General features: G+C 36.2%; 2 protein-coding genes across 3 annotated transcripts in view; one reads left to right on the top strand and one right to left on the bottom strand.

Moving 5' to 3' along the window:
* Positions 1 to 3,157, top strand: part of LOC134538770 (uncharacterized) — a 301,464-nt gene extending 298,307 nt beyond the window's left edge. For both annotated transcript variants that reach the window (XM_063380259.1, XM_063380260.1), the window contains one exon: positions 255 to 3,157. In XM_063380259.1, the coding sequence (XP_063236329.1) occupies positions 255 to 500 (246 nt within the window). In that variant the 3' untranslated portion in view covers positions 501 to 3,157. The remainder of the gene's footprint in view (positions 1 to 254) is intronic.
* A 3,183-nt stretch (positions 3,158 to 6,340) lies between these two features.
* LOC134538776 (uncharacterized) lies at positions 6,341 to 14,626 on the bottom strand. Its single transcript, XM_063380268.1, has 3 exons — positions 14,279 to 14,626; positions 7,428 to 7,511; positions 6,341 to 6,641 (listed from the first exon to the last, which is right to left on the bottom strand). The coding sequence occupies exons 1-3, from the start codon at positions 14,624 to 14,626 to the stop codon at positions 6,432 to 6,434; spliced, it is 642 nt and encodes a 213-aa protein (XP_063236338.1). The 3' UTR covers positions 6,341 to 6,431.
* Positions 14,627 to 19,546: the final 4,920 nt, after the last annotated feature.

The raw sequence follows: 19,546 nt of genomic DNA, 5'->3' as shown, positions 1-19,546 counted from the left end.
AATAACTTAGAACTATCACAACTTAGAAATGTATATTTTAGAACTGTCATAACTTAGAAGATCATATTTTGTGTGTTTCTAAGTTTTGACAGCACCCCTAGCCTTAAGAACACTGGGTAGTCCTATCATTTTATTTAGGAGCTTAATTTACTTCCAATAAAGGAGAATTACTGGATTACAAAATAAGTTGCCGTGCTGTAAGAATAAAGCCAACGCTCCAGTAATGTGGAGGTGTGTCGTCGTGGTGTGCGCAGGAGCGGCACCGCACCAAGCAGCTGCTGGCGCAGCAGGAGATCCTGTTCCCGCGCCTGTTCTGGAGCCTGCGCTCCGCGCTCCACCCGCTCATGAGCTTCCGCTACACGGGGGAGGAGAGCCGGGCGTACGTGCGCCACCGCAAGCACTCCCAGACCCAGGCGCTGTCCCCCAAGGACGAGGACGCCGACGACTCCAGCTCCGAGACTGACGAGGAGCCCGTCGCCCACGGCAAGGCCGCGCAGTGAGGGGGGGGACCCTCCCCTCGCGTCGCCCGCCGCAGCAGGGTGTCCACACAGACCTGCAGTGAAATTTCCCTGATCTAAATCTAAAATTTTCTGATCTTTTTCCTTACCGAAATTACCTGACTTTTACCTGATCAAAATTTTAAACTTACCTGATGCTTTCCAGAACCAAATGTTAAATTTTCTTGTCTTTCCTGACTGAAATTTGAAAAATTTACCTGATTTTTTGAAGAAGAAAATAATTTACCAATTTTGCAACTTTCTGAAAGAAATAAAGAAAATCTCCAGCCTCCGCCATTATGCAGGATTCCAGTACGGCCATCGTTCTTAGTTTGAAACTAGAACAATGTAAAAAAAAAAAAAAAATGGACAGGTCAAACAGAACACTTGCATGGACCATTTTTTAAGTGTGTGTGTGACTTGGCACTAAAACTCCATCTGGAAAAAAAAATTGCTTTCACAGTCTTAAGTGATGGCAATTCGGAGCAAGACATTTTCCCATTTAACTTGGGAATTTCAGTGACTTTTCCAGGATTTAAAGTAAATTTCCCAACTTTCGTTGACCTTTCAGAATGTGGACACCCTGTTGAGGTAGTACCGTAACTTGTTGAGAAAAAAGAGAGAGAGATGTGTGTACTGGTAAAGTTTTTTTTTACCCAGTCTGTGATATTTTTACCCTGAATACAATATATATGTTTTTCGTATTTTGCTCGTTTTAAGAATATATTGTGACTTGTCAGAGTAAGTTTTTTTAAAAAAACTATTATCAGAATAAAAAGGTAGCAACAGAGGTTTTCATAAGAAAGCCCATTTATCCTAATTTGTTTGACTTTAAGAACAAGCATGCAGACAACGTATTTATGTTCATTTTGGCTGTACTAAATTTTTTATTATGTTTAGCTATTGCATGGGTTGTGTTTGGATTTTTTTTTGTAAATGATTCACTTGTCAAGTTTGAAATTTTTGAGTTGTGAGAGATGTCATGTGGAACAAACATTTCTATACATACAAAAAAAATCAGGATGTATCAAGCATCTGTTTGAATGCTGTTTGTAATTGGAAGATTTACACTTTATTAATCCATTGCAATGTTATAGTTAATTTTTTATGGACAAATATGAGTTCGCTGGTAAGTTGATGGTTGATATCTTTCTGATAAGCAATTTTTGTTATGGTTTCTTAGAACTTCACTAATTAACATAGACTTTTTGTTATGCATTGTGCAGCATATTTGGAAAGGATGATAATGTTGTTTTTTGTTATTGTATTTTTGCAAGAAGTATAAACATGACACATTAAATCCAATTTTAAGGATTTAATGTGCATTTTAAGCTATGAAATAATTTGTAGTTGCTGCAGAAAATAACGTGTTTTTATCCAAACAAAGCAAAAGGAATTTTGTAGTGGGAGGGGAGGATTTCATTGATAAAACAGTGGTTAGCTGGACTGGTTTTGTCAGGACAATGGTGAAGTGTGGAACACATGTGTGAAATCACCTCAAGAAATGTTTTTGGTTTGGTTCTTGTTTACGTAGAGTTGGCATCCAAGTGTTTTTGAGGTAAAGTTATCTTAAGCCACGGAGTTACCAGAACAATCATCGGTATCAACAAGTTATAACGTTATAACCTTTTTTTGACTTCATGGTTTGGGTTGGTTCAATTTCTGCATTTGGAGGAACATTTTTTCTTTGCTGCCTACGTGTAATGGAACGATGAAATGTTGTGCAACCAAGCATCGGACAATTAAAAAAAGTGCTGTTATTTTTTTTTTTCAGTGTTCACATATTGTTGTGATGGAGAAAAATTCCTGGCACAATGAGGTCTGCATTATAATTTTATTTTTCATAATTTAAAATATGTGTATCTATTAATTCACTATTTCTTAATGTTAGCATTGGTTTCAAGATTTCCAGATCTGACTTATCCAGGTAGCATGTTGTAAAATTTCGTAATTGTATATCTATTGATAAACATGAGCAATGTACCTACTTAGGGTACATTATCACTTTCATAATGAACAGAACTGTTACTGTTTTACTTTTCAAATATGTGCAAGAAAACCTGGTTCCTAATTTATTTCAAATAATTTGGTTATATATATAATATTAAAAAAAATAATTGTTTTATGTATAATGGCTTTACTTATTTATACGTGGAAACCTGCTGATTTTTGTGATTCCAAGACAAAGAAATTACTTTAAAAGTACAAAAGACTTGTGGAATTCTATTGTTAAGTAGGCTTAGTCACAGATGAGGGCTAGATAGCATAAAGGCTGTTAAAATGCTCTTTACATTAAACAAAACTGGACCATAGTAAAACTACAGTGCTTTGAACTACGCCATAGAAGAATCTACTACCAGTATCCTGCGACAAGAAAAGTGTTGCGTTATTAATCAAACCACCGATTGTATTTTGTATAATTCAGAACCGTTTTACAAGCTGTCCCGAAGCTGCCTGCCCCCTTGTTTTATTTCACATCGTTTGCAGCCAACATGTACATACAGTTTGCAAAGTTGAGCTTCATATTGTTTTCGCAACGCAAGTGCACATACGCAAGAACGAACTTTACTGAAAGTGTTTTTGTAACATGTACAAATGTGGATGTGTTGTGTAGAGAATGAAACTTTAAAGTTTGTTTCTATTAAATGTTCATTGAATCATTTTTTTTTTTTTTAACAGGTGTCCTTTTCATTAATTTGATTTATATTATTGATGGGGTGTGTTTGTATGTGATGCTAAAAAACAATTCCTTACTTGAAATATTTTCCCACGTTAATGCACCTTAAAATAAAGTGTGTGTGTGTGTGTTATATATATATATATATATATATATATATATATATATATATATATATATATAGTATACCAATACTTTTTTAGTTTCTCTAGAAAAATGCTGTGAATTACCTTGAATGTATAGGTGGAAATTTTAAATCAATAATGCTACTACGGTGCAGTCATTTCTCAAAATTTGAATCATACCTGCTGCTTGCTATCACAATGAATTGTTTAGTTGACATGTGTAAAACTCTCATTAAAATTTTTTTTTTAAATATTTCATTTATTTACTTTAGAATTTACTTCTGCCTATTGTATAAAATTGATCATTGTTTAGTACTTAACAGATGAGATACAATTGTCCAGAAATTAATCGGTTGAATTATCTTTTAATATTTTTCAAGGGGAAGAGAAAAAAAAATTGTTGACTTTTACTTTGTTCATTTTTGTGGTAACATTTTTAAAGACAAGGCAGTAAAATTTCAATGAATACTATTACTTCCAGTAATTTAATTTTTTTGTTTAACTAGTTTGACACTTACTTGATTAACAAATACCATCATGTAATAAATTAATTGCTGCTTAAAGATATCTAAGACATTCACTTTAAAAACAAGGTAGGTGTTTAAAAATCCTTCCTTGAATAAACTTACTGTTTGGGTATTAAATGAGGTGAAAAATTAGTTTCATGACAAACTACAAGCATAAATAATGATGTTTGCCATTTTAATGCTTATTTTCAATCTTATAAACATGAAATATATGGCCTTCTTGTATGAAGAAAATAGTATTACAAGCAAGATAATCTTAAAAACTAGAACCTTATTTATAAAGGGTTCCACTGAAGTTAACCAATTTGGGTTGTAATGTAATACGTACTTGCAGAAGAATTCTCTTTTAATCTTAGAACCATTAGGGATGGTACTTGTTCCAAGTTTCAAGAGAAATTTGTGATTTTCACACCTCTTTATATTTTACTGATCCATTCCCAAAATAATGGACTTTACCAGACCATGGGTACCTTGTAGTATGTATTGTTCAACAAGGTGATACACAAGTCTAAGTACATATTGTAAATTACTTTTCAACATATGTGCTGCTGAAAAACTGCCACAAAAATTTTTTTTTCTCATGTTCGAGGTTTGGTCTCTGATGCCAAGTTGAATTTTTTCATTTTTGAATGTTTCACTTTCCCATCATTACATTGAAATTGTTAACACGTTACCTCCCTTGTATTTAACCACAAATATTTTCAACATAGGTATATTCATCAAGTTTAATATGGGTGTAAAAAAGTTCATTATTATTGTGTCTTATCGCAATTATATTACACTTGGTGAATATCTGTTAAATATGTTTCTGATAGAATAATAAATTTTAGTTTCAACCCTTAAATAACAGTTATGATGGAAAAATGAAACATTCAATGTGGCGAGTACTCAAGAGCTGTAAACTGTTCATCTGATCCCATGTTGGTGTTCATTCGTTTTTTAAATACAAAGCATGTATTTCACTGTGTCCAGCATCCGGAAAAACATTATAGACAAGAGGGAATTTTAATTTCAGGACAAATCAAGTAGGAAGTTAGGGAAATGTGTGTTAGGTCTGATTATTTAAATGCAAAGGTGTAGTACAATACCTTTTTATTGTGTTTTTTTTAACCTATAACAGATGTCCACATCTGGAAAGTCGGTGAAGTTTACTTGTAAAATACTGGAAAAGTCATGGAAATTCCCCAGTGGTAGTAAATTGAGGGGAAAACTTAATGCTCCAATCTGCAATCACCTAGACTCAAAGAAATTTTCAGGTGGTGACTTAGTGCATGGTTATACACACTATAAATTGTGTATGCAAGCTTCTGTTTGATTTTCATCTTTTTTATATAATTTTAGGCCAGCTGTGGGAATCGTGATTTTTTTTTCCTTAAAAAAATCCAAAAATAGGATTGTTATTATTGAAAATATAATCAGAGAAATTTGTAAAATTGGTTATCGAAAGTCAGGGAACAGCCAGGGAAATTTTATTACATATGCGTGGACAAACTGTATAAGCCACATATATTGTATTTGGTTTTATTATTTGTAGCGATGCTGTGAGACAATAATATTTGACCAGTGCATTTTTTTTTTGATACTTAAGCTGAATAACAGTGGTGGTGCCTCCGAGTGTGATGCAAGAAAAACATCAGTTAGTCCAGACCTTTTCTGCGACACATTTAAAGAATCCGCAATTACTGCATAACCAGGATTTTGTGATTTAGGGGTCCAGCATAACCGAATTATATATTTTATGAGTAAGTTTTCTTTATAATTTCATTTTAAAACAAAATTGATTGTCAAATTAAAATCTCAGAGAATAACAGATTTTTTGTAATGCCAACGTTTACACACAGAAATTTAAATAATGATTTTGCTTGAGAAAAAAAAACTGTGAACATTTCATAATTTGGTTTTTATTTTTATTTAATTGTTTTTAATCCTTTGTTCTTAAGTCTATTGTTTGGTAATTTGGTTAGCACAAATCATTACTTGGAAAAACAATTTCTGCCGCTTCTGTGTTATGTGGCATGTCGGGCTATAATGGGAAGGATTACCATAACCCTTCCATAAGTAATATCTCTATATCTTTATGAAGCTGAGTTGCTATAATTGACATTACTCTGTCATCAGTTTTTTTTTTTTTAATCCTTGAAGGGAGGAGTTTAAAACCCATGGACCTTTCTCATGAATACGTCCCAGGCGTGACAAATGAAAGTGTTGGGAAGAACTGCAACATTTTTTAACCCGTGTTTAAATGTAAATATTGCAGGTTTTTGCTCAATGAAAAATTACCTGTCGGGGAATTCTGTTCCTGGGTTTTGCTGGCCACCTTGATGTAACAACCTTTACGACATTTATTTTGAATGGTTTATAAACAAGCTTTCTTCTTTAATCACCTGCTTTTACTGGCAAAAGCTCAGCACATGACAGTTACTAAGGAGGCATTTGACTGCTTTTTCAACAATTCAGTCACAGGGGAAAATGGACATGGATTAGCACGATAAAACAAACAAGTTGCAGAATAAATAAGTGTGCATAATATATGTACAATTTAATGCCAGAGGAAGACTACACAAATCATATTTGTGATTTCAGATCTTAAAGGAAGTGATATGTACTAATCAGTCACGTTCTTAGCAGATGTTGAGTCCTTCCAAAATTCCGTGGACTGCAGTTCTGGCGACACATGATTGAAAATGATTTCACATAAATTAAAGATGGTGACGGTGCAAAAGGGAAAGATGGAGCCTGCCAATTCACTTGCAGGCACAGGATCCTTCAGGGCAATCACACTTTCCTCCGTCGGCAGCGCACTTGCACGCATCGGCTGTGAAAAAAAACCAGAGCAAGTGTTTACAATCCTGGGACAAGCAAGATAACTTCTGCCTAGGGCCAGTGTCACCAGCTGCAGAAAATAAAATATTAAATTTTTCACTTTAAAATTATTTTTGATGAAGTGGCACATTTACCCATGTCAATTTTTTTTTATCTTTAGCCAAGAATTTTTTGTTAATGTATGTAGTTTGGCATACACTATAAAATAAAGTCAAAAACTCAATAAAACAAACCTGAAAGAAACATAATTTTTCACATTACAAATATGAGGTTTGTATTAACCAAACTATTAAAAAAAAGGGGGGGGGGGGGGTTCTGTACAGTCTGTTTACGGACGATAATTTTACGTGATAACGTCATAAGAAAACATTGATGAAAAATTGCATACTTTTTAATTTTTAAATATTATTTACAGTTTTTGCAAATTTAATTTTAATAATTTTTTAAATATAATCACGAACAATTAGTTATAGAAATAAACTGAAATCAAATCAATGTCAATAAATTGTTTATTTTAAATGACGAAATTGGACAAATAAATCAAAATTTTTTAAATTGCTGCTTTTAAAAAGCCCGCCTTAACCTGTTTGATATTATAGAAGATTTTCTCGCACGGCGGGTTGGCCGGTTCTTGCACGCTCGGCTCAGGTTGAAAGTGACAAATGAGTCATGCTTTTTCCGTGCGTGCAGCCGGCGTTCATCGATTCATAAGACGTTATCACGTCAAAATTTAATCACAATTTTAATTTTTCTATAATTGAAATTGAAACGTGCTCACCGGCTTGAGTGGCCTGCGTGCTGCACTTGCACTCGTCGCCGCACTTGCAGTCCGCTCCGCAGTTCTGGCCAGCGGCACACGTCTCTGTCAACACAGGACATTGCACAGTCATGCCGTGATTCAATTTTTTTTTAAGTTGTTTGTATGGTTAACGGCTTTCGCCCACAACCAGAACTAAATCATTCCAGTCATTATCATATCGTAGCAAACAAATCTCTTTCTGTAAATTAACACCCATGCCTTACCCGGGACTCGAACCCGGAACCCCTCGCACCGAAAGCCGGTGTGCATCCGACTACGCTACGGAGGTCGGCAAGCCGTGTTTCAAAACAGACTATAAACGGGAAGCCTATGATGTACATTCTATATTGCACAGACCCGAATACTCACGTTGGCAAGCCTTCTTTTCACAGACGAGAGAGCCAAACTCCCGATCGTGCATATTCGGTTTTTTTTTTTGTTCATTGTAAATAAATATACATCTCATGATAACTAATGGTCAATTAGGTTATGTTAGCTACATTATAAATACTTTAAAACATTGTGGACGGTTGATTTGGTTAGGATGGCTACATTAAAGATACTGTGAAATCATGTAAACGGTTTCCTAGTCCCGGATAGCTACATATTAAAAAGTTATTTGCTAAGCAACCATAAAATGATTTTACAGTATTTTTAATGTAGCTATACTTACCTAATATAACCAACCTTCCACAATGTTTTAAAGTATTTATAATGTAGCTAACTTATCCTAATCGACTGCAAAATTTAATGCCACACCGGTTTATACAATGAGATAGAACGGGGGGAAAAAAAGCGAGCATGAACTTCGGGAAACTTCGGGTTTGGCTCTCTCGTCTGTGAAAAGAAGGCTTGCCAGCGTGTAGAGGTGGGTTGTTACAGCAATTTTCGGTATCTGTTCCAACCTGTTACTGATACTGTAATGTACTAGTTACAAGTAGCTGAAACTTCTGTATCAGCTAGAGCATTAGCGATCCCTGGAAGCGACAAGGTATCAGCATTCTCGTTACAGGTTACACATCCTCCGTACCGTCATCACCAGCGTAAAAAGGTATCGGTGTTCTCTTTCCACGCCTTTCGTAATCTGCAGGCCCCCCCTTCTCCTCGTCATACTTTATTCCCCCCTTTCCGACGTTAAAGGCAAAAAGATTTAGATAATACTTAATAGTGTGCATATTAAGGAAGTTATAAAAAATTTTTTGTCTTTCAGCCGCTGTTAGTTTCCACCTTTTGCAGTAATGGCAGATCATATAAAAAATATTTTCGGAATGAAGTTTTAGATAATATTTTTAGGTTTTACAATAAAAATTAATGGATTTTAGTGTCAGAGGTACGGATTTTATGAATTTTTTTTCCAACCCTTTGCAGCAATCACTCGCATTATTAAAAATTGTTTCAGACAAAAGTTTTAGATAAAATTATAAGATTTTTTTTTGTCCTCAAACCCTTGTTTTTAGCACCCCTTGCAGTTACGGTTGGTCGTATCAAAAATGTTTTGGACAAAAGTTTTTGGTATTACTCCTACGTTATAACACGTTCAAAATGATATTTTAAACACAGAATTTCATTTACGGGGGGATGGAATCACTTTTCCCGCTGTTTACGTTTTTTTCACAAATCACAAATAGGTATATAAGCTTTTGAGTTGACGATGGTTTTGGGGTTAATGGAACATGAAACGAAAAAAACTATATAAACATTTTCCGGAAGTCGCACCACTGTAACGGCTAGATTTCTAGATTTCTTGGAAATCTACCTATAATTAGAAATCGGAAAAATAGCTTGAGGTGCGCAGACTCCGCCTGAAGCAACTGTGTATGCTACCTTTAACTCCCCAAAACAATTTCTGTGCTTAGGACAACTGCAAGATTTGAGCGGTAACCATAACTTACGCATTCCACTATCTTCCAAAATGCACGGAAATTAAATTACAACTAATGTTTCCGTGCCATTGCGAACGTGCTTTAAGTAAAGGAGTCCATGAAGGAGGCGAAGAAAAGAAGAAAAATGTGCAATGCGATGCAAATCCCTTACGTGCTTTCAAGAACCGGAAATTAGGTCATAATTCGTCCCCCTAACCCTGAAAAGCCTTCGAAATCTATCATTCTCACCGACAAATTGATACATAAAATATAAATATGGAAAATCTCGGTTAAGCTGGGTTCACAATTTAAAAAAAAAAAAACATAAGCGAGTGCACAGCAGGTCATGCACACGACTGTACATGCCATCAGAGCGAAATTAGTTCACAATTATTTTTAGGCGTTAATTTCAGCCAATGTGATATTCATCATTTTAGGGAGTTGTAGCGAATTTTCTGTTTTTTCCAAAAACTTTCCCCTTTTATACTCCGTTGAACGGAAATTTCGTGATGAGATTATAAAATTGTTGGTAGTGTTAGTAAATAATTTCTAAAATATGATTCTTCTGCCATAAAAACTTTGGTGAGCGATATTTAAGCTTTAAAGGAAAACTCAAAAATGTTATTACATTTTATATCCAGTCACTTATTAAGATGATCAAGTTGAGTCATTTTTAAAGAAAAAATATCCAGAGCGATGTAATGTGTAGACAATTTTTTGTCACAGTATACGATAAATGTAAACAGTTCCTTGGTTGTTGCTCCATGCGTCCGTAACATAACCAAAGATATCGCATTCATTTTCCTCCCCTTCACACGACAGTACACTACAGCGTTATGAATCAGTAGATTTAGTTAATCGCAGTCAAGTCTTGTGCACGTAACCAACGTTCTATGTAAATGTTTTTTGACGTGACAACGTCTAATAAATCGATGAACGCCGGCTGCACGCACGAAAAAGTGTCCCGTTGCGCACATTATCCCGTTACGCTGTGTCCCGTTACGCTCATTGTACGCTTGCGCCGCATCTCTCTCTCTTCCACTCGATTGGAACCATCGATTTGACTTTTTCGAGGCACATTAAATTTGAAACACTCCCATTCGTTTCATACTTTTCCTATCATCGTCCTATCCTTAACACAATTTCATTTAACTCCTTCTTTGTATCCATACAAAATAGTGATAATTCAATAAAAATGATTCAATTTTATTCATAAAAGTATGCAATAATTTCATCAATGTTTTGTTATGACGTTGTCACGTTAAACTATAGTCCGTAAACCGACTTTACAGACAACCAATTTTTTAGATAGTTTACGAAGTCAGACTACAAACCTATTGTAACCGTTACCATAGTGCGACTTTCGGGAAAATGTTGTACTATCTTTTGTTTCATGGTTCATAGACCCTGAAACTATCGTCAAGAGAGTGAAAGCATGAGTTGAGTGTATATCTTACATTTTTATGGATATGATAACTACCGTAATTTGGACAAATCACTTCCAAACTGACACATAAAATATGTATATGGTAATGGAAAGTCTCTGTCCGACCAAAGGTTAGAAGTGGGGAACATTATTTGAAAAACATGAAACTCGCTATAACTCTTTTAAATGACAAATATCGCAACTGTAAGAAGTTATTATATTTCGTTAAGCGTTGAACCAAACACGTTTGTGAAAATTTATGATACGACCAACCATAACGGTAAGAAAGTGGGAAAAAAACAGGAGCTAATGAACAAAAAACATGATAACTTACTATGATAACTTACTTAATATGTAACAACTTGTTATAAACCTTATAAATATTATAGAAAACTATTGTCTGAAACTATTTTGATGAGACGAACTATTACTGCAAGATTTAAAAAAAACAAGGGGTGAAATAAAAAAATTCAAAACTTCTTTACTAAGTACCTATCAGATACGTTCAAACTTAATGTAAACCTTCTAAACATCATCTTAAACCATGGTATTACAGATATTTTTATACAAATCATTACCTTTGTAAGCATAGTATGAAATTCGTTATACGTTTTCAATGCTGGATGCAGTGAATTATATATATATCTTTATAAAAAAAATTGAAACATTTTCTGTGCATGGAATATGAAAAATAATGTTAATAACTGATCATTTTGATCTATTAGAGAACATATGGGATGATTTTGAAAATGTTCCAGAAGCTTCAAGAAGTTTCCAGAATACTTAGGTACTTCGAAATCTGTTTGCGCCTGTGTAAAAAGGGATTTTTTTTTCTGTTAGATTGAAAATAATGAATAGTGTTATGATTTAAATATGAATTTTGGTGCTTTGTCGTGCATTAACTTAAATTTCGGTGTTGTATGGTGTATCGACATGTTTTTCGCTGTTTTCAAAAGCCGTACGGTTGTCGCCAGCCGGAAAGGATCAATAACAGGTCCAACGAACTCGCAGAGTGATTGGTAGATATATACACGCGGTATCAGTAAGTTACAAACCAGCTGCGACGTGCGATCAACATCCTTGTTTTCAGGGGTTGTGATTATTTACCTACTTTCACATTAAGTACACGTTCTACAATTACACGGAAACAGACGGATATACCGGAACATTTCATTATCGCGTCTGCAGCTTCCACGATGCACGGAAACTTAACGAATTACAACCAACGAGATTGCATTTCAAAGTAGCGAAATATTAAGTTGATAAAAATTTTTTTTTAAATCATAGCACCGGCATAATTTACGTTAATAATACAAATAAACGACAGAGTATTAATAGAAATAGAATGCTAGATATTCTTGTACTTTGAACAATTAACGCATCTAGAACATAACATGGTTATCACCGCAGCTAAGTACTCTTCTTCTATTGGTCGCACGGAGCAACGTAAACGGAAGAGCTGATCCTTACAGGTCTGTCTCCGTCTACGTGGTCTGCCTCCGTTTACGTGTTATTGTAGAAGGGGCCTAAACCAAGCAAAACGTAAAATCGTAACGCAAGCAGGGGCCAAATTTCAACTTCTTACTTTTCGTCTTGTGTTTCTTCCTTCCACATTCGATGGGAAGTGTTCTGAAACTTTCAAAAACGTTAACCTTATATATGTGTTTAGAAGGAAGCTATGTTTTTATTATCTACACGAATTAACACAGTGGAAGAAAATAACATTTTAAAACAAATTGATTTTTTTTTGTGATAGGCTATGCATGAATTATGAAATCGAGCTTCGGAAGAAATTTGTATTCTTAAGTTTTAAAATTTCATGTTGTAGGGTTTATGAAATGTTGAGACTTCCGTGCTTTATAAACCGCAGTGATTTTTTCTTGCATTGGTTACGTTGCTTGGTTCATTATGGACTGGGTGTGTGTTATAGTTGAAGCCAAACGAACCGTAGTTGTTTAAAGGCTAGTGCTAGAATGGTTAAAAGCCTGAAGTGGTCGGTGCGCGTCACTTGAATTTCGCGCCGCGCGGCGGACTTCGGCGCTCCTTCCCTTCCTACTTTCCCCCTCCTATCTGCGTCCAGTGCTGTGTTTTGTCTTCCCCTCGTGAGGTGTCCGCGCATGCGCGTGGCGCCCTCTTGCTTAATTAAAACTAGGTGTAATGCCTTGAAGCTTCTTGTTCGTTAGCAGTCAGTCGGTGCTGGTCGTGAATTAAGCATGTAGTCTGATACTTGCTTTAGAGAGAGTGTGTGACAGCGGGGAGAATGCACGTAAGTGTTGTAAGGTGGTGACCCTTACAGTAATGTAAACGGTACTTGGTAATAGCTGTATTATAAATTCTTATTTCGGCCGTCACCGTCTAAATTCTATTTGGCATTATTTGTTTTCCTTGATCGTTTTTGTATTAATACCATGCATAGTTTGTTTGACGTTTCTCCCCGTCTGGTCTACAGTCTTCGTTAGGACATGTTTTTACGTAATGTATTTAATGTATTAATTTGTGAGTTTTCTTTTTATATCTTGCTTTATCATGCTTTACAGTAAGCTTATACCGCCTAGTGTAGGTCAGGCCGCGGTCGCCTGCATGTTCATTTGACGTTTTTTGTATTCTCTAATGAGGCATGTCTGTGTTCACGACATTGTGTAAGCGTTAATACTTAATTGTAATATTTCTATCCATCAAGTATCTATCAAGTTTCTATTATGTATTAAGTATTTAATCCTAAAGAAAACATAGATATGCGTTCACGTATTTTGCCGTGGCATTTGTACCGCTAATTTTTCTTGCTATCAGTATTATTAAAAACCCAGTATTACTCTTGTATGTGAAAGAATGTTTTACGTGAGGCTTTTGCCCAGGATTAAACGACATGTATGTAAATTCATTCTTGCTATTTAAACCTTTGCATCTATCCTTGGCTGAAATTATTTGATTACCTTTTTGAACACAATTTACTCAGCATAATTTATTCAGTATTTTTAAGGATTGTGTTACACGCAGTTGAAGGTTCACGTGAATGTACTTCACCTGTTTACACTGTCCCATGAAGCTCATGGAAGCCTTCAAGCCAACTGAAATAAACTAGCTGGGAAGACAGGTAAAAATTTCCCCATAAAGAAGGTGAGTATTTTAAAATAAATATATTAATAAACAACACAATTTTTTTTTTCTGTAGACCAACTCCCTGAATTTTTACCTACATGACCAGTGTCTGTAATCTAAGCGTCCTTTATATTCGTACAATTAAGTAGCGGGTGAACCGCTGTCAGCGATATGAGATACCTCGAAAAATAACCAAAACACAGGTTTTCATTATCAAGGTTTAAAAGTAACTTTGTTGAATTCGTAATAATGTTGTGCATTGCGTTGACTCCAGTGTACGACGAACAAATTTTCTACGTACGTAATATTTGTGCGCGACAGTTGGGTCACATGAGAATTTTATACATACGAACTCTGCTAATTCAAAGAAGACAGCCAAGTTACACTTTACAACGCGACTCCTACGCGCCGGTAATGCAGTCGAAACCTATGGATTCACTCACCTTTGCACTGTTCGCAGCATGGGGAAGGCATCTTCGCAGTTCTTCGCAGATCTTCGCAGAGTGACTTGCAGGGAACTGATCCAATAGGTCCGAGAAGACGGGCTTATATGCACGCCAGCACACGTCACGCTCCGCCGAGTGCAAAACGAAGACGTTCCGTGCGCAGCGGTTGAGGAAGGCGCGGGCGCAATTTCCCCTCCCGACCTTTGCAACGGGCGCATGCGCAGAGAGGGCGGGTAGAAGCTGCGCAGTGCCACTGCGCAGTCGGTATCCCTCCCCTCTCCCGGGCGCCTTCCTAGCTCGTCCGTCAATAACGGTCGGCAGGAATGACGAGGGGGTCTGAGACATTTTCCTCTCCCTCACATTCCAAATAACTTCCTTTCTCCTTGCCTTGCCGTGTGCATCACTGGGAAGCCATCATTTCACAGACGAGAGAGCCACAACCGATGTTCCCCGAAGTTCATGCTCGCTTTGTTTTTTTTTTCCGTTCTATCTCATTGTATAAACCGGTGTGGCATTAAATTTTGCGGTCGATTAGGATCTTTAATGTAGCTATCCTAACCAAGTCAACCGTCCACAATGTTTTAAAGTATTTATAATGTAGCTAACCTAACCTAATTGACCATTAGTTATCATGAGTTACAATGAACAAAAAAAAAACCCGATGATGCACGATTGGGCGTTTGGCTCTCTCGTCTGTGAAAAGAAGGCTTCCCGTGCATCACCACAGGGAAACCCACCATTACTCACTAGAGGTGTAAAAGTAACGGAAAAAAAAGCGTACCCGTATGTATTCGTTACTATAACAATTAGTACTCGTTACTATCGTATTGTTACGTTACTCGTTACTTCTGATACCTCATAACATGCTATGTTAGAGCAACGAATCGAGTCGTATTGCGTACAGTATGACGTCGCGGCGTCGCAACATTCGTGATTTGTAGAAAACATAGTTATGCGTTACATTACCAAACTGCGTAAGGTGCATTTTTCTTCTTCACTTTTCCGTATTTTGAACCAGACTTGTGTTTAAGTCATTCTAATTTTAATTTGATTTAATAGGTAAAGAAATTTTAATAAACAGTAAAAAAATTGGACGACGAATTTCCAAATTATACTTTACTTAATAAACAAACATCGTTTTATGTAACGTACGTTTTTAAATTCACCGAATGAGCGCGCGAATGCGTAAAACATACCATCAGCAAACGTTTCAATACACGCATCAACGGTACTTGCGTGAACTTTAACAGTGTAGGTCCCCGTACTACGAAAAATGCGAGTAACTAAATGCATTCGTGTGTAACGTTTCGTTACTCGGTACTAGATGGCGCAACCGTTACTCAGTGCCGAATACATACCTACGGTTTGCTACAGCTCTATTACTTACTGGCGCCCGAGCAGACTCCAAAACGCCCGAAGTTAAGTTCTTCTCTTGCTCGCGCAACTTCGCCGCTGGCGCTGTTTTAAACGTTCGGCATTTGGTGGGAGTAATTTAGAGAATGTAACGGAAGTCAAAACAAACGGAAATGTGTAATCATGGTGCCAAAGTCGTCAAGATGTTTGACCCACGTGTAGCAACATAAACCCTCATGCAGTCACTTTCGTAAACATTTAGGAAACATACCAAACGTATTGGTGTGCCAAATGAAACTTCATTGATAGTGAAACTACCCTGAAATACATTTTGAATACTTAAATATTCATAATAAACATTAATACAAAGTTTTAAAATACATAAGAAAACTGGCATTACAATGATTGTAGTACATTATCCCTCTAAATTACCAATAGGCTTAGTAGCGGTAGAGAGCGGGCTTAGTAACCTTCCAGTACGTGGTTCTAACTCCGTCACTGTAATTTTTTTTACCTTATTAAAGAAAATATTATAATAATTATGAATCGGCTGAATAATGTTAAGGGTTGTTTGTAGGAAGTATTTAAGGACTGATTTCAATCTTTTAACCAAAAACATATATACAAACATATACTTAGTGTTAAAATATGTGTTTCAAAATGTTTCATGTTAATATTTTAGTATTGCCATAGAAGCATAACTTCTAACATGTGCAGAAACTTTATATTATGATCTGTTTAGTAAATGTTGACAAGAAGGCGAGTATTAAAAAAAAATCTTTGTCGGAAATCAGATTAAAAGTCGTAGTTAAGACTTTTTTTGAAGTCTTTTTCGCTTTTATCGGAGCCGTTTATAATAGTTAGAAATTTATGTTTGTTTCATGCTGCTATCTGCGCGAGATGGTGGCAAGAACGTTTACTATTAAGGCATACAATAATTCTAGCGTTGGGCGAAGAAAGTACGTGTGTGATTGCATCCAGAATTTTTGGTACCTACTTGAAAAGCGAATATTTTATTTATCAGTATATTTATTATTATTTTAAAGAATTATATATTATATTTCGTGTCCGAGATTCGTATTATACCTAAGTTTATATGCAACATGAACACCATCAGAATAATAACAGTTGCTCGTCATCGAATTAGATGTTCACAAATCACTGGCGAGTAGTGAAAGTTTCACACTGATTTTTTTTATTTCCAGATGGTTGCGATATGTCAAGTAATGTTAATATAATTTACTGTATTTCGGTTGGTTAGGTCAAGTGAGATACTTTTTAAAAAGTGTAAATATGTTTTATTGATGGTTAAGTTAGTTTATCTAGATTAAAAATACCGTCAACGGTTGTTTGTAATAGGTTAGCTATATTTAAAATAGGTAATTCCGAACGAACTGTTTCGGCATCTTTATCTTGCAGTGTTTTAAATGTAGTTTAACTAGCATAACCTATATTCCAACCCATGTTACAGCATTTTCGACAACCTTCCACATAATTTCACAAAATTTTAAATGTAGTTATCCTACCCAAACAATCCTTCAGATGGCAAAATACCGGCAAAACATTAGAAATGCCGAAATTCGCATACACAGATTCTTATAAAAAAAAACATATTCGAAGTTACTTTAGTTACGATCACCTACAAGACAAATGTGCATTCTCCCAAAAAAAATATTATTTTGCGAGAATTTTATTACACTGCTACAGTATTTTATGCAACAAAACTTATCTTTCATTGCAGTTAAGATAACCTAAGATACGCGGAAAACTTCCCTCCCGAAAAAGTAAAGAAGCGAAATTTTGCGGGAATTTTTTTATTTACGTAACACACCTGACCTACCATTTACTTTTACAGAAAAAAATTAAATTTATGCGAGCGAGTCTTTCAGTACTCGGTGGTGATGTGTAACATGTAACCTCTCATGCTGCAAATACACATGATACGAAACTCGGATACGAAATTTAACTTAGAATTATTTAAAATAATTCCTAAATTGACAAATGCACGCAAATTACGTTCTCTACTACATATATTTCTGGATGCGAATCACATGTAGTTTCCGCACCTGCCACTAGAATTCGCTGCCGGAGAAGCTACGCAAACTATGGAACCATTCGATTTGTAGAGAGAAATATTAAACTATATGATGCAACAGCTCCAATAAAAGCGAAAATGTCTTGAAAGAAAATACTAAAACCCGGTTTTTTTTACCTAAATTTCGACATGGAATTTTATTAAAGCGCGGCTTATCTTGTCAAATTTCTTAAATAGTTAGTACTATATAGTTTAATTTTGGCTTTGTGAACTTTGGTTCCCACCATTCACCACAGACGGCAGCAGCGTTATTACTAATTACTAGAGACCTGCAAAAATTCGCGTTTTCATTCGGTGATAGGCTAGAATTCAAACACATACACCTCTTAGATAATTTTTCTATTGGCTTACTGTTCATCTGGACGAATCTCAACCAGTTATAAACCCTCAACCAAAGAAGGATCGAATCACAGACAAACCAGCTGAGACGACTTACAAGTTGGCAGCCAATGAACTTGCGTTATTTGCCCGAGTGTACAGGGGTATGTGCAGTCTATCCTGAAGGCCATCGAAACCGCGAATTTTGCAGGTCTCTACTAATTACACATTTCCGTTCCTTGACTTCCATCGCATTCACGATATAACTCCCGCCAAATTCCGCATAGGTAGGCCTACCGAGAAATAAGCTGATACGCATTACGGATAAATAAATAAATAAATGAAACCGAAGATTCACGAATGTCGATTTTTTGGGTACCTGACTCGGGGTGTGTGAATAGTGCGTTCCCCGCGTCATCGACGTGGCGTCACAGAAACCGCGTGCCTGGCTGGTGACGTCATCGCGACCGCGGGCTCGCTTCTGGAATCCACACTGCGAGTAGACGGTAGAGGTTTGATGGAAGCTTTTGGACATACGCCATTGCTAAGCACATGTATGTCTGTAGAAGAAAACTACAAAAAACCCAAAAGACAAAAACAAAAACACAAATTAAGCAAAAAATTGCTGTTGTCAACAGGATATAAACACCACATAATATTCCAACAACAGGAATATGGTCAACAAACAAAGAAAAAACAAAGAAAAATGGACTAACAGAACGAAAAAGCCCCCCCAAATAATGACAGCACAAAAATATTGAACCCAAAAAAAAATTCAGCACAACAGTTGAAACGAGACAAAAACACGACAAAACGAAAAGACGAAACAAACACAATTGTTTTCCAAAACAGAAACAAGCGACGTTTCGGGAACTGCTATCTGCTCCCGTCCTCAGGGAGAGACGCACATGGTACGAAAACACTTGATACCTACCTCATAACATGCTATGTTATGATATATCAACGAATCGAGTCGTATTGGGTACGCGTACAGTATGATGTCGCGGCATCGCAACATTCGTGATTTGTAGAAAACATACTTATACATTACATTACCAAACTGCGTAAGGTGCATTTTTTCACTGTTCCGTATTTTGAACCAGACTTGTGTTTAAGTCATTCTAAATTTAATTTGATTTAATAGGTAAAGTGCAGAACTACAAGTGAAGTGTTCCATACTACGAAAAATGCGAGTAACGAAATGCATTCGTGTGTAATGTTTCGTTACTCGGTACTAGATGGCGCACCCGTTACTCAGTGCCGAATACATACGGTTTGCTACAGCTCTAGTAGACGGTAGACGTCAGTGTTGCCGGATTTCCCGTCGTGGTATTATTCTCCAATACCGACGACAAGCCACGGGCGTTCTCTACAACCAGTGGGTCATCTATCTTACAAGCTCCCCAGATGCGAGGCTATGCCCATTGCGCGCAGGAGCCTGGAAATTGACGAACTGTTGTCGTGAGCGACGAGCCTGTGGCTTGTCTATAGTACCTATT

The sequence above is a fragment of the Bacillus rossius genome, chromosome 14 (assembly GCF_032445375.1).
Source record: "Bacillus rossius redtenbacheri isolate Brsri chromosome 14, Brsri_v3, whole genome shotgun sequence".
NCBI lineage: Eukaryota > Metazoa > Arthropoda > Insecta > Phasmatodea > Bacillidae > Bacillus > Bacillus rossius.
Note: the sequence above shows the minus strand (reverse complement) of the source record. Positions and strands in the feature narration are given on the sequence as shown.

Excerpts from the sequence above, each read along its gene's own strand:
- LOC134538776 (XM_063380268.1), bottom strand. The coding sequence starts at position 14,626 with ATGTCTCAGACCCCCTCGTCATTCCTGCCGACCGTTATTGACGGACGA. Across the intron at positions 7,512-14,278 it reads ATGCTGCGAACAGTGCAAAG|AGACGTGTGCCGCTGGCCAG; the intron begins GTGAGTGAATCC and ends CTGTGTTGACAG. Across the intron at positions 6,642-7,427 it reads CACGCAGGCCACTCAAGCCG|CCGATGCGTGCAAGTGCGCT; the intron begins GTGAGCACGTTT and ends TTTTTTTCACAG.